This window comes from Arctopsyche grandis, chromosome 3, assembly GCF_051622035.1.
Source record: "Arctopsyche grandis isolate Sample6627 chromosome 3, ASM5162203v2, whole genome shotgun sequence".
NCBI lineage: Eukaryota > Metazoa > Arthropoda > Insecta > Trichoptera > Hydropsychidae > Arctopsyche > Arctopsyche grandis.
In genome coordinates, this window is record NC_135357.1 from 13,810,504 (window position 1) to 13,824,576 (window position 14,073).

Below are 14,073 nucleotides of genomic sequence, written 5' to 3' on the forward strand. Positions count from 1 at the left end.
GACACGCGACCGTGAAAAGGTTCGCTACCCCTGGTCTATATGGATCATTAAAAACATTTTGCGCTAATTTAATATTTAATTAAACTCTCAAATGTAAATATACAAATACAGTAATTCTACCATTAACTTTCCCATCACTATGCAGATTTTTCTTCATGCAATGTGTCTACTTTTCACTTCGATGTAGCTAATGTACTCAGTCATATCAGCTCTCTCGATGTTAATCTGGATGCGGGCTGTGATGGTTTGCCTTCTTTTTTAATGTACTGTCCCATTATCCCTTCCTATAACAATCCTTTTCAATATTTCAATGTCTAACGGTAAATTTCCTTGATTATTGGAAATTATTATTTTAGACATTTAACGTTTTTGGCGCAAGATAATTTTTTTAAGAAATGATCGCATTAAATAAGTAAATCGAGTCGAAAAGATCCCATACAGAAGATTTTATATATCAATATTTAGTAGGCCATTGAAGTGAGAAGAGTTCATCTTTATATATATTTGTATTTATATAAAATTGTCACCTTGACAGTGAATACTAACCAGGGGACATTGGAAATCGATGAATCTGTAAACGCTTCATTATTATGCAATATTAAGGATCAATTGAAAAAAAACAGCTGGGTTATGTAAAAGATCAGTTAATGGAATATATAGATTTTATTTCGCTTTATATATAGTATTATATATATATGTATGTATATATATAATAGTAGTAATAAATAAAACGATGATTATGAGAATACAACTACCAATAACTTGTATATACAAATGCATCATTCGGATTATATATTTCCAGTTTGAACATTACGCTTATTTACACAATTTTTATTATATTTCCTTCAACAATTTATTACATACGAAAATCAATTAATTAAATAATAAATCACCTATTATATTTTTAACAACGAAACAGAAAGGCAATTAATTACGAGTATATCACATAAATAGTCATAAACAACAAAATAAATCTGACTTAAAAAATACATATAAATACATACATACATAAACTTTTCATAGTATCACTTATTCAACACGTTTTACAATTATAATTTAATTGCAAATTATAACAAAAGAAAATATATTCGATTTTTCTGAAAGATTTCATAACATAAAAATAAATTAAACATTAAGTGGATTAAACTTGACACAAGTAACTATATTACCACATAAATTCATTTTCATAGTACTATTAGTGAGTATTCAATAAAATCATAATGCAATATACAGAAAAATGCGGCTAATCTGTGTACAAATAATAAGCAAACTTGAAATTCTTAATCGCTAAGCAGTATATACATTAAATACAGATCAACTTCTATTTTTTGACCTCCGTGATCTGTTAAGTTTTCAGAAAATTCCAATGTTTATCATATTCATTGGACACTTTCAACACAACATTTGGTCACTTTTTTTAAGCTCTGAACAAAAAAAAAGTAATAGCGTCAGGTTTGAGATGACGCAGTGTGAAAATACATAATTCACAAAGATTATATTTATTATTATCATCAAACATTTTTAAAATGTTTCCGTATATTTATAATATAATAAATTTTTGGGAAAGCCATTTTAAATAATGAAAAATAATCTTTAAAAAAGCAACAAATAATAATTGCAACTAGTATTCGACTTCTAAACATAATCTCATAGATAATACCTGAAATAAAACAATTATCGATTTACATGAGATTCAAAAGTTTAATTATTAATATATCATAATGATCACCATTTAATTACAATCTCAAATTCTATCATATACGGGTACATACATATAACGAGATTTACAAGAACCCACCTGTAAACAAATTCAGATAAAATAAAATGCACGAAAATTTTAGTGTTCGAAATTCGGTCATTTATAATGGTTAATTTTTAAGTTTCCAAAATTCCAAATTTAAAATAAAAATATTTATATAATCCATCATGTTTAAGATTATTATGAACAATTTAAGTGCTAAACAGAAATAATATCTAAATGCACTTAATTTTCATTTTTCTTTAACCAACCTACTATAGTAATTGAAAGACATAAGAAAATTTGGAATTTCAAAAACTCAATACATTTTTATGTATATTCATATCCATTTTTCCCACAAAATTTTAATCCTTAAATATTATACACATATATACATACAAAGTTTCAATATGCATGTGTATGCGCAATTATGTATTCAATTAACAACGATGATTTATACACTTTTCTTAGGCTCTTCTTTAACAAAGAAATGTATGTACACAATATGCACCTATACGCAGATGCATGTTATTCACATATCCAATATTACTCAAAGAGTCAAGTCAAAGTGTTTAAAATTAGAGAGCCGTTTTCACAAAAACCTAGGTGGTCCATTACCCGACATGTGATATTGTGAAGTGCTTAACCGTAAGGTTTGAGACTTGGCGCTCTCTCTAGTATTTGGTGGACAAAATCCAGGACCTGAAAAGTGTTCCACTTTTCCACTATTTCCTGAGGATCCTGCACCAGATGAAGATGTTCTGACGCACGATTGACCCTTCATACTAGACTGATTAAAATTCATTGCTGATGATGATGACGATGATGGTGAATTTGATAAGGTGCGTGAACCTTGGTGAACTTTAAGATTTCCTACATGATTAAAAGTGCTTGAAGGATAACTTCCCGTAGGTGAACCAGCCAAATTTCGCGATTTGGAAATGTTGGAATTAAAATTTCCTGATGATGGAGAATTTGAAATAGTTCTTGCACTTTGCTGTTGCATTTTGAGTCCCGATGGTGATCCAGATAAATTTCTAGATTGATGAGATACTCGGCAACCAGGACTAGAAGATCTTTGTATATTTCCTTGATAATAATTATCATTTTGTATTCTAGCAGCAAAATCCATACGATGATTGGATGAATAGGGACTATTTCCTCTAGAAAATTGATTAGTTGTATTGTCCAAAGTTCGGAAAGGACTATTACCACGAGAAGAACTTACTCCTGCATATAAAGGACTTTCTCCCCGTGAAGCATTATTGTATGAATTGACATTTATCACATCAGTGAGTCCACAAGAACCGGGTCTTCCACTTTGTGGTAAGCAATTGAAGGGACTATCTAGCCTAACTGAATATGCAGTATTTTCATTTTGGAATGGACTATTAGAAGATAGTGTTCTAAAACTACCTTCTCTTTGTACAGAATAGTTTTGACCACTGCCATAAAAATTTTCCCTTGAATTACGGAGGAAAAGTTGATTGCGTTCATCATTTGACATATACTGTGTTCCAGGTGGTATCCAGTTGGGTACAGAATCTGTGTTATACTGATTACGATGCGCAGTACTTTCAATCAAATTAGCACCCAATTGATAACTTGCATTCCTGGAAGTGGAATTTTCTGCATACAAGTTCGTTTGATCTGGCAAAGCAGAAATTGATCTAAAATGTCTTGGAGATGATTCTCGGTGATGCACTTGACTATGATTTGCTGACGAATGTGATGCCACCATTTGACTAGATTGATCAGTTGAAATAGTTGGATTCCCAAAAGAGGGTTGATGGTTAAATCCTAAAACAAACATTATTAAGGATAATAGTCTGTGATGACATATTATAAAATAATACAATTAACACAACTAACCTGAAACGTTTTGCACACCCATTTTATTTTCACGCCTATCCAAATCAAGACCCAAACTAGCAACGGAGCCTGCACTCTGCGATCTATGCATATCTCTTTCAGTACATGGTAAAACATTGTTCGAACATGGAGTAGACGATCCGGGACAAGGTGTAGAAGATCCAGGGCAAGGAGAAGATGAAACAGGGCAATGACTAGAAGATCCAATGCACAATTGATTTACACCAACAGAATTATTAGGACAAAGTGGCCGAGGTCTTTGCAAAGTTGAATTTGCATGAACACTTCTAGGAGAACGACTTCGACTGTGATGTTGGAGTGTTGAAAATCCCTATAAAAATAATGGCAATTTAATAAAACATGTGTGCATACTAGTAAATAAAATGTTTGTATATTATTTAAAAATAAATTTAATACTTACTGATGTAGGGAATGGTCCACTTGATATTCTAAATGGAGAAGTTGGGGCTGGAACTGAAACAGGAACTGGTACTGTAGTAGGAACGGGCGTTATGTAAGAAGTGACATTTTCTTTGTCATCCATAGATGCTGGTCTTTGATGTTGAAGTTTTACACCAGGCTGAAAAGTCGAAGTTTGAGATACACCCTGCGATGATGAAAGATAACGAGAATAATTAGCCCGATTCGATGGTGATGGACAAGGTTGGTGCTGAAAAAATAGATATTTTTTATGATTGTATGAAACTGTAAATATAAGAGTATATTCACAGATAAAATAATTGACTACATTGATATAGTATGTACCTGCACTTGTGAATAATCAGTGGAAACCGTTGCAGATAATCCACGAAGTCTTTCATTTTGTCTAGCTTCTGCTTGCCGACTCCATGGCGACTGAGAGCCTACAAACATGTATGTAAATAAATCAAACTTCACAACTAAATAATGAGTAGTTAAAATTAATGCTAATTCTACCACTTACCAGAAGATTGTCTACTAGGACTAGAATGTTGGTTACCATCACCCAGATCCAATTGTAAAGGTATACTTTCACCCTCAACACATTGAAATTGTGGAGCTTCTAAACAAACACAAAAATAAAAATAAACATTTGAAAATTAAAATCCAGACATGGAACGGTAATTATAAATATTTATTTTATAACCTTGATTTCCAGATTTTCCACTACAACCACTCGCTTGTAAATGAGAAGCATTTGAATGATGTTGTTTTTGTACTTTTCGGGTCCCATCGCGTCCTTTATAACTAAAACCACCGAAACCACAACCTTCTTGAAGAAGATGTTGATTAGGGTTCATAAATGATACAGGAGTGTGTGCAGTTGATCCATCTCTTGACAATGAATGATTGCTATCACTCTGAGCCTTGGTCTCTCTATTCAAAGAATAAAAGCAATTGCTGCTGGGATCAAATTCAGGTTCTACTTGGTTGGAATTACGATTGCCATGATTAAATGTTAAATTCTGATGTTGTTGCTGGTTATAAGTGGTTATTCTCAAACGACCCAAGGATGATGTTGCCATTGCTACATCAGGCATAGCTTCCGAAAGCCCACGACCAGACTGTGTGGGTCTACTAAATCGTTGTTGTTTGGCAGTTGCATCACTGGAATGTAATCTACAAAATATAAAATAGTTTTAAAATCATATCAAATCAAAAATAACTCATAAAAAAATTGAAAACTTACCTATTTTGGTCTCCATCTGTTACTAGTCCTGCTAAGGAATGCTTATTTGTATGTGATGATTCATTACACCACGTATCTAAACAAAAATAAAACCAATCAACACTCATCTACAAGTGGCAGTTTGAATAGAAAATAAGAAAATTGTTACCTTCTTTAGAAGTCTGTAAACATTGTCCATTTGTTTCATCTAAATCTAAATCAATTTCATCAATGTCCAAACCAGATCTAAAATACAAATATATATCAACATATGTTACGATATTTGTTACAAAATTAATTTTAATAAATTGAGGAAAAAAATACCTCGATCCTTCCACACTAGCGTGACATGAACCAGAATCACCTCCGCAATGATCTCTAATACGACCTGAGCCAATATCAGCACACGGTGATGACCTACGTTGTCCACAAGCACTACCGTCCATAACCAATGCTGCACCTTCCAATGTATCAGCAACAGTATCAGGAAAATTAAACTCACGAACTACTCTCAATCGAATCTGTAATCCATACATAATGATTATCATATGTGTGTATATATATATATATATATATATATACGTATTATATTTAAAATATTATAACTAACTTGTCGGTTGATTTCGGCTGTATGTGACAATGGCAGTGATGTCGCTCTCACACAAGCTGGTGACCTACGTAATTCACGTTCTCTAGCAAGCATAGCTCGCATTGTAGCAGGAGCTGGCGGAACAGCAGCGCCATTAGCTTCTCCATTACCACCAGCCCCACTGCCACCTGGGCCATTATGACCACCTGAACCTGATGAGCCGTCTCCTTCACCTGGGCCACCACCACCATGTGGACTTTCAGCCGGTACTCCACTAGCAGATGATCTAGCTCGTGGCTCGGCAGAAACCTAATTTAAAATTCATAAAATGAAAATATGCACAAATTGAATATTCAAAATTACAACATTAAAACCTTACAAATATGTATGTATACACTTTTCATAACAAAAGAGAATTTACCATATACAAGGTATCCGGAATATCAGGAATGTATCTTGCTCTTCTCATTCTCATTAATTCTGTTTCTTGAACCATCTGATCTTCAAGCAAGGCCTGTAATGAAAATAAGACTTGTTGCAAAATATATGACAAATATAACTTGAATATGTACATATGTATGTATATATTTTAAACATACCTTCACTTCTTCATAGTAAGGCATATAGAGTCGAGGTCGTACATATAAACCACCATGTCCTTTACCTCTGATCCACACATCAGCTCTGGAACCGCTTCCACCTTCATCACCTAGCATGTAAGAAGGAGGACTACTAACCAAACCCCTCCTTATAGCCTAAAATATGCAAATAATTTGATACAAATGATTGTTGAGTAATTGAAATACATGAAAATAAAATTTATTTTAACCCTTATTGTATCCTGAATTTTGATTAGATATATCAGCATTAGGATACTTAAAGGGTTAAGTTAAGTAAAAATCAGTTTAACATTAAATATAAAAATACCTGATTGAGAAGTTCACTATTTGGAGGAAGTATGTGATCAATGCGCACAAGCGGTAATAAATCAGATAATAATTCACGCAATTCTGCATCACTTAAATCCCTCTTTTTTACACCTTTTCGAGCAACTGAATGAGCAGTGTGTGAAAGTAAATTTGGTTCTGTTGAAAAATAAACATTGATATTGTATAAACTGCATATTTCTGATTGGAAATAAAAAATTATATACATTAAACACACCTCTATCTTCCATTCGTTTGACAAGACGGTGTTCTCCCCAACGCAATGCAGCTCTAAGGGCATCTAATTCAGAAGCTTGTAAAAACGGACATCGTAAAGCATGTGCTAAATGAGATGCTTCTAATTGTGGCAGTGCAGGTCCAGCTGCTACACTTAAAAACTCTTCGCGTAAAAACCGGAGTGCTTGCCTATACAAATGGAATATTCATGAATTTAGTAAACACAATTTTTTTGTTAATTTAATGGTATGCATCCACTATACCTGTGAACCCATTTGGATCCATGAGGTTGTGCAGACCATTTCAATACAGTGGCTAAGCTATTAGCGCTCAATCTTTCAGCGATTATATCTTCACAACCTTGGCTCAATATATCGAGTTCCAAAAATCTAAAAAAAAAGTATTCATACATACTTATCACATTTAAGTACACATGTAATTGCACTGTTTTAAAATTTATATTCACCTTCCGATTTCATACAGTTCCATAGCTTCTTCTAACGGTGATGGGGGATGAGGTGCAGCAGTTGCATTACTATTTTGCTGATTGTTTGTTAAAGCTTGAACCTATGATATGCATCAAAATTTAGTTTTTATAATTTATTATCACTTTGTCACAAAAATAAAAAAGGTTATTACTTCTCCAAGACTAGAACCATGATTTCCGAGTAAAGAATATCCAAATATAGATCCTCCTCCTCGCATTATGAGATTCAAATCCACCTATAATTTTACATATATAATGATAATAATAATAAATAAATATAGTGTATTACTAAACTCATACACATTATACTATTAATACCTGATCAGTATAAACAGCGTGCAACAAAACTCTAGCATACTTATGGGGAATAACTCTCTCATCCAACACAATTTTAACAGAGTTGAAAGGTTCATTTGCATTTCCTTGTAATCTGCATCGTCGTTGAATAACATTTCTGTAATGTTTTATAAAATTCAGGCATGAAAATAATATTTTTAATTACTATATTTTTATAAAAATTAAAAAAAAATTAAAAACTACCTAAAAAATGGAGATCGAGCACTTAATATTGCACGGTGACATGGCAGTTCAAGTCGCGGTCTAAAACCATATTCAGATGAAGAAGGTGGAGAACCAGCACGAGGAAGTTGACCAGCTCTCAATGTCCCCGATGTAGTTGTTGGAACAATAGCTCCTTCTGAGGCTTGAGTACTGGTAGTAGACCCTGCTTGAGGAGGTTCTGACGTGAACACAAGCGATGCATCAGCAAACTCAGCTGCAAAAATGATGTTTGATTAACATTTAATTTACAATGTTGATGACAAAAATTGTATCAATATCTTGTGTCAAATTGAAAAGGCAATAAATTTATTACCCGTATCAAGCAAGTGTCTCATATCTCGATGTAGTACGGCAGGAGTAGCACCAAGATCGGATGCAAGTCTTCTTAACAAAGCAGGATCTGGTCTTCTATGACAGACACCACCGCCGCCTACTATATCCAAAGTCAACCTCCCTCCACCAGAAGCTATTTAGAAGGGAATATTATAATATAAAACATAATATTAACTAAAATCCTAAAAAAATATATACATATATAAAACTTACTTTGTTGAGAATGCTTTGATTCAGACTGAGCTGGACAACAATCAGGAACATTTGTCGCACGGTTCCTAGAGCTAGTATTACAAGTCTCACCATCTAAAAAATTTATTTTATAAAAATGATTAAAATAAAATCTACACTATTTCATTTCAATAAAACAAAACAAATCGAACCGCAAGCTGGACAAGGTGGTGGTGCAGGTTCTCCAGCATATAAATAGCGTAAGAGTCCGTCTACAGTAGCTGGATCCACTTGAGTTGGTAGAGGAGCCTCTAAGCATACTCGGGCACCCAAACTACAATTGAACATTAAATTAAAATTAAAAATATTGCTCAATGGAATAATAACAAAAGAGTAAACAATAATATTATTTTTTAATACCTCGGATAGCCATTTAATAAATCCCTGAAATATGGACATCGAGCTGAAAGAATTGCTCTGTGAACCGGAAAGCATGTTCCTTTGAAAATTAATTCAGCATCTGGGCATATCCTGCAATGAAAGATAAACATGATAAAACCAACATAAAATGTACACATACATACGTATACATACTTTAAATCAATATTAAAAAGGTACCTTTGGTCATAGAGAGTTGCAAGATCACCTCGCAGAGCAGCTGCAGGTGGTCTTGCTAATTCTGCTTGAACACATAAATCACGTAATGCTGCCAGTGCCTCATATTCTTCCAACAATGCTCCGACCTAATGCAATATTCATAGTAAATTACCAAGAAATACAAAACTTTATCCCTTTTATTTATAACATAGAACAAAATTCACCTCAAGGGGAGACCATTCTTTGAGTAGATCGCGTAATGGAGCAGCACGATCTCCAGAACGCGATGAGCGACTTCCACGAGTCCCTCGTCTTCCACCCGGTAGTAACCTACGTCTCAATGTTGCCAAGCCACCATTCATCTTCCTCTTTCGCTCCCTAAATGAAAAATATCAGTAAAAAATTATATGAAACATGTATGTATGACAAAAAATATTTTTGAATATTTGCATAATCAAAAACTTACCTAACAACTTCAGCCATGGTGGCGGGCTGCGAGGCATGCTGGACTGCCAACACACCGCCATCCTTAAAAATTTTTTATTATTATTTTTCTGTAACACCAGTCTAACTTAACCATTGCACAATAAATAATACCTGTGTCTGCGAAAGGCCGGCGCCCATGGGGCCCCGCCAACACAGCAGAGCCAACGCCGGGCAACACCAAACTGACCCTGTTAACAGATATACATCGGATAGTAATTAAATTTGATTCTAACACTTGTGGCATTATAAGGTAAATGAGTAACTCCCCAATATATAACAACAGTAATCTCAAGTGTAAGGAATTCCTTACTTCATTGTCATATAAGAATGAGAAATATTTATGAAGATTTCATTTAAACAATGTATAGTATTTTCATGTGTTCAGTTTTGTGAATTTTATTAATTTAAGTCAGTAATTACCGTTTGGGTTAGGGGGGCTCATACGCGGGCCGGTCTCTCCCGGCTTCGCACCCCTCTTCTATTTAAATTGCTTTGCATTCAATTGTTACTGAAAAAACAAAAAAAATATTCTCATTAAAAATAATCAATAAAATGAAATCACAAGAAAACAATAATTTAAAACATTGTAAAGAGACTACACACATCGTTGGTGTACTTTCCCATTATCGGAAGCATTTTAAAGAACTCTACCATCTACCGAAGAAGATGCCATGACATTCTTACATAAAAGTGGAATCTTAGCAGCAACGATGCCGTGTGCAGGAAAACATCAAATGAAACTCCAATTTGTCTTGTCGTAAGAAAGTCAACATCTGATATAGAAATAGGTTCTGCGAGTCGTCTACCATTTATGACAACCGTTCGTTTCTTATATTGTTAAACCAAAAAATTGAAGTCGATCAAATTGTGCAAGGAGGAATTAGGCATAAGCAAGGACACAATTGGAATAACCACATGAGAAATACAATCTTAACAAACGACCAAAATATAAGGTGGGTGGCAAAAGATCAATCATCGAAAGCTTGTTTACAAAGAAATAATAATGTCTGTAGAGTACTTTCTCAACGGTGGGTTTTGAAGGACTGAGACTCACAAATGCTTCTCAATCAAAGTGGCTGACCACAGTTGAAGAACTGGAAAACACTGGATTTGAACATTGCAAAGTCAATCGGTTAATCTGCACCCTGGCGTCTATACTCACAGCGTCGAGCAAATGTGGTTAATAAACGACACTGAAGAACAATCCACCACCATTTGAAGTAAAATTTATTTGGAGATAGCTCATCAGCTAACGACAACTTATTCGAGTCATTTTTGGACAACTAAAAATTTTTGGCCTCCGGAATCTGAATTTTTATTGCATTTAAAATTTGCTTACTCAATTTACAATATGTTATTATAGAAATAATAGGTTAGGTTTTGTTTTTAATAAAAAATACATATGCCTAGGATAATGGGAAAGTACCAAATATATTTTTAATAATGATTATTTTGTTCTTCTTCTAATGCCAAATCCGTATTCGGATGTAGGCGAGTACCGTGGGCAGACATTGTTTATGGCCCGTTCGAATTCCTCCCTAACATGGGCAAGCTGAAACAATTTTTCGAGTCTGAGTCCCATCCATGACCTGATGTTCCGGAGCCAAGAGAGCTTCTTTCTCCCAAGCCACCGTTTGCCTTATATTTTCCCCTCTATGATTGTTTGTAGAAGGCGATATTTGGGGCCACGAATAATGTGGCCAAAATATTCCTTACGGCGCTTTACCTTGTATATAAGTTCTCTCTTTTTATGAAGAAGCTGGAGGATCGTTTTGTTCCTCACATGTTCCTTCCATGAGATCTTTAACATCCTCCAGTAACACCACATTTCAAAGGACTCTATCCTGTTCAGGCTTGCCACCAACAGCGTCCACGTTTCGCATCCGTACAGCAACAACGACCATACATAGAAGCGCAGGATTCTTAAGCGCAATTTCATAAACAACCTTCGACAACACAAAACATTTTTCATGCTGCCGAAGGCATTTTTTTGCTATTTCGATCCTTCTTCTTATCTTCATTTCGGAACTAAGTCCGTATTGATCATTGCTCTTAGGTATTTGTAGTGTTCGGCCTATTTAATTATTTATCCGCGCACACTCAGGTTTAATGAATACGTCTTTTCTTTGCATATGATCATTGAGTTTGTCTTTTTAATATTAATGGACAGACCCCATTTTTTTTTGACATAACATTAGTCGGTTGCGATCAATAACGATTTCAGGTCTTCAGCACTCTCAAGTCAATATTGCCATATCATCAGCGAAATGGATATTAATAATTTCGCAGCCTATTCCCACTATTTTTATTTTGTTAATTAGTAAAATACACTTTTCAACATACAAATTGAATGAAAAATAGATTCTGCCAAAATGTATTTAATGACACTTGTATGTACTTAAATTTTGAAAATTACATATGTACCTATGTTGGTTAATGGTTTTTTTTTACTTTATTTGTATTTTTGACAATATGCTCTGTAAAAACAATTATATTTCAATTCAAATGTAAAACTATAATACAAATATTTTTTTGCTATAAAATAACAATACAGTTTTTTACAGGCCGTTAATAATAGACGTGTGCGTAAAAAATTAAACTCTCATAACAAACGACAAAAAACGTAAACATTCAATCAAATATTGGAATGCGGTTACGATAAAATCTATTTCCATATTTTCAAACTGAAAAACACATTTGACCCAATTATGCGTGTATCTGACAGACGATAAATAAAATTGCACGGGGATTGCCATAAAACGCCTAGTCTTTAGACTACAGAGCTGTCGATCAAAAGCATTCATATGTAAAGCCGTACATTATACGAGATTGTTTACAATAAAATGTCAAAACATCGAATCCTATAATGATATTTTTATTCACAAATCGTCACAACGCAGAATTTATTTATTAGAAACAAAAGAACACGCTGAAAAAAAAACATACGAAATGAAAACAAACGAGTGCGATATATCGAGGAAAACAAATGAATAGTGTGCATTGTCATTTTTGAACGATGAAGAAAAAAAATCGAATACACATATTGTTATTGTAAATATCAAATCGGAATAAAAACAAAACGAACGAGGAGCGGTCTGTCCTAAAATCGAATACGTACGACGAGGCATGCGCGTATTCGCAAAACGGAACAGACGGGCGTTCGCTCGTTGGTCCAGTTTTGACACATGTCACAGGCGGGGAGGGGCGGGGGGCGGCACGGGGAGGGCGGAAGGCTGCTACGGCTCCGAAGGGTCAGCGGGGAAGTGAGGGTGGGGTGGGGTGGGGTGGGGTGGGGTGGGGTGGGGCGGGGGTGTGTTGTTACCATCAGTGAGGAGGGCCGTCGCGCTCGGCGGCCATCGTCCTCGAACGGGGGGCGGGCGGGTGCTGGCGGGGCGGGGGCGGGGGCGGAGGGCTATGGGGCGACTCCGAGCTGGGGATTCGAAACCCTCACCGACCCGACCCGACACTGTTCAAGCGACACCGCACACCCGCACACCCGCACACCCGCGCACGCCCGACGCCCGACACTCCACTCCGCACACCGCAACACAACACGCACACGCACGACGCACACACCCTCACCGACCTCAATGCACACACACACACCTTCGCATTCGTCCAACACAGAATCATAGTATACACTTGTATGCAGATATACTATGTATGTAAGTTGTCTGCCACCGCCACCGCCACCACCACCACTGCCACACCAGTGCTTTTGCTTATGTATGCTGCGCGTTCCCGTTTGCGTTTGCGTTTATCGCAACACGTCGTTATTCAACTCGCTACGTTCACTTCATCTGTTTGACGCTTTACGCTGCACACTCTAAACAAAACGACATCAACCACTGACGTCCCAAAACAATTGCACGAAACTTTTTCGAAACCGACCGACGAACCGTCTTCTACAATTGCCACTAATCGGTACGATGACTTCAATGTTTATGTTTATACGACGCTTTTTCAGTTCAATTCATAGCGAGAAACATTGGATCTATGGGTGTGAAGATCGTATAAATCGATAAGAAATGCAAAGGTCAGTCGAGGGTCTGATCAAAAACGAGAGCAAACCGAATTTTAATTGATGATTTTCATTTGAATGAAACATGTAAGTTTAGTACAAATTATCTATGTCCAATACAATCATACGTTAGATAGTACTACGCCGGTAAGCTTTGCTATATTGCGCGCTAAATTTGAATACACGCAAGTACAATAGAGATCATTGAAAATGTTTCTGTGTGGACTGCAGCTACCCCCGTCAATAATTTATTTATATATAAACTGTTTTGGTGTTTTGCACAATGTATTTTTATTGTAATTGTTAATAATTATTTGTGAGCTTAGACCGCACTAGGCGGCACTGTTTCTGCAGCGAAAATCTGAAAAATTTGTTTGTAATCAAATTGTATAAGATAGAACGCACTA

General features: G+C 35.4%; 1 protein-coding gene across 1 annotated transcript; it reads right to left on the reverse strand.

Annotated features, from left to right (window-relative positions):
- Nucleotides 1–848: 848 nt before the first annotated feature.
- Nucleotides 849–13,348, reverse strand: LOC143910075 (uncharacterized). The gene is made up of 29 exons (XM_077428432.1): nt 12,968–13,348; nt 10,066–10,153; nt 9,757–9,833; nt 9,626–9,687; nt 9,384–9,537; nt 9,181–9,305; nt 8,983–9,093; nt 8,775–8,896; nt 8,605–8,697; nt 8,372–8,524; nt 8,038–8,272; nt 7,816–7,951; nt 7,650–7,733; nt 7,477–7,577; nt 7,274–7,399; nt 7,012–7,199; nt 6,775–6,932; nt 6,447–6,602; nt 6,269–6,361; nt 5,869–6,156; nt 5,583–5,779; nt 5,428–5,504; nt 5,280–5,355; nt 4,737–5,209; nt 4,554–4,652; nt 4,376–4,473; nt 4,032–4,280; nt 3,611–3,941; nt 849–3,538 (listed from the first exon to the last, which is right to left on the reverse strand). Exons 2-29 carry the CDS (start codon nt 10,085–10,087, stop codon nt 2,331–2,333), a joined length of 5,292 nt encoding a protein of 1,763 aa, XP_077284558.1. The 5' UTR covers nt 10,088–10,153; nt 12,968–13,348; the 3' UTR covers nt 849–2,330.
- Nucleotides 13,349–14,073: the final 725 nt, after the last annotated feature.

What these genes read in the sequence shown, in the direction of transcription:
- LOC143910075 (XM_077428432.1), bottom strand. Translation starts at nt 10,087, where the DNA reads ATGAGCCCCCCTAACCCAAACG. An exon ending in ATAGTGAACTTCTCAATCAG is followed by an intron (nt 6,603 to 6,774) that starts GTATTTTTATAT and finishes TGCATATTTTAG; the next exon opens with GCTATAAGGAGGGGTTTGGT. An exon ending in ACAGATGGAGACCAAAATAG is followed by an intron (nt 5,210 to 5,279) that starts GTAAGTTTTCAA and finishes TATATTTTGTAG; the next exon opens with ATTACATTCCAGTGATGCAA.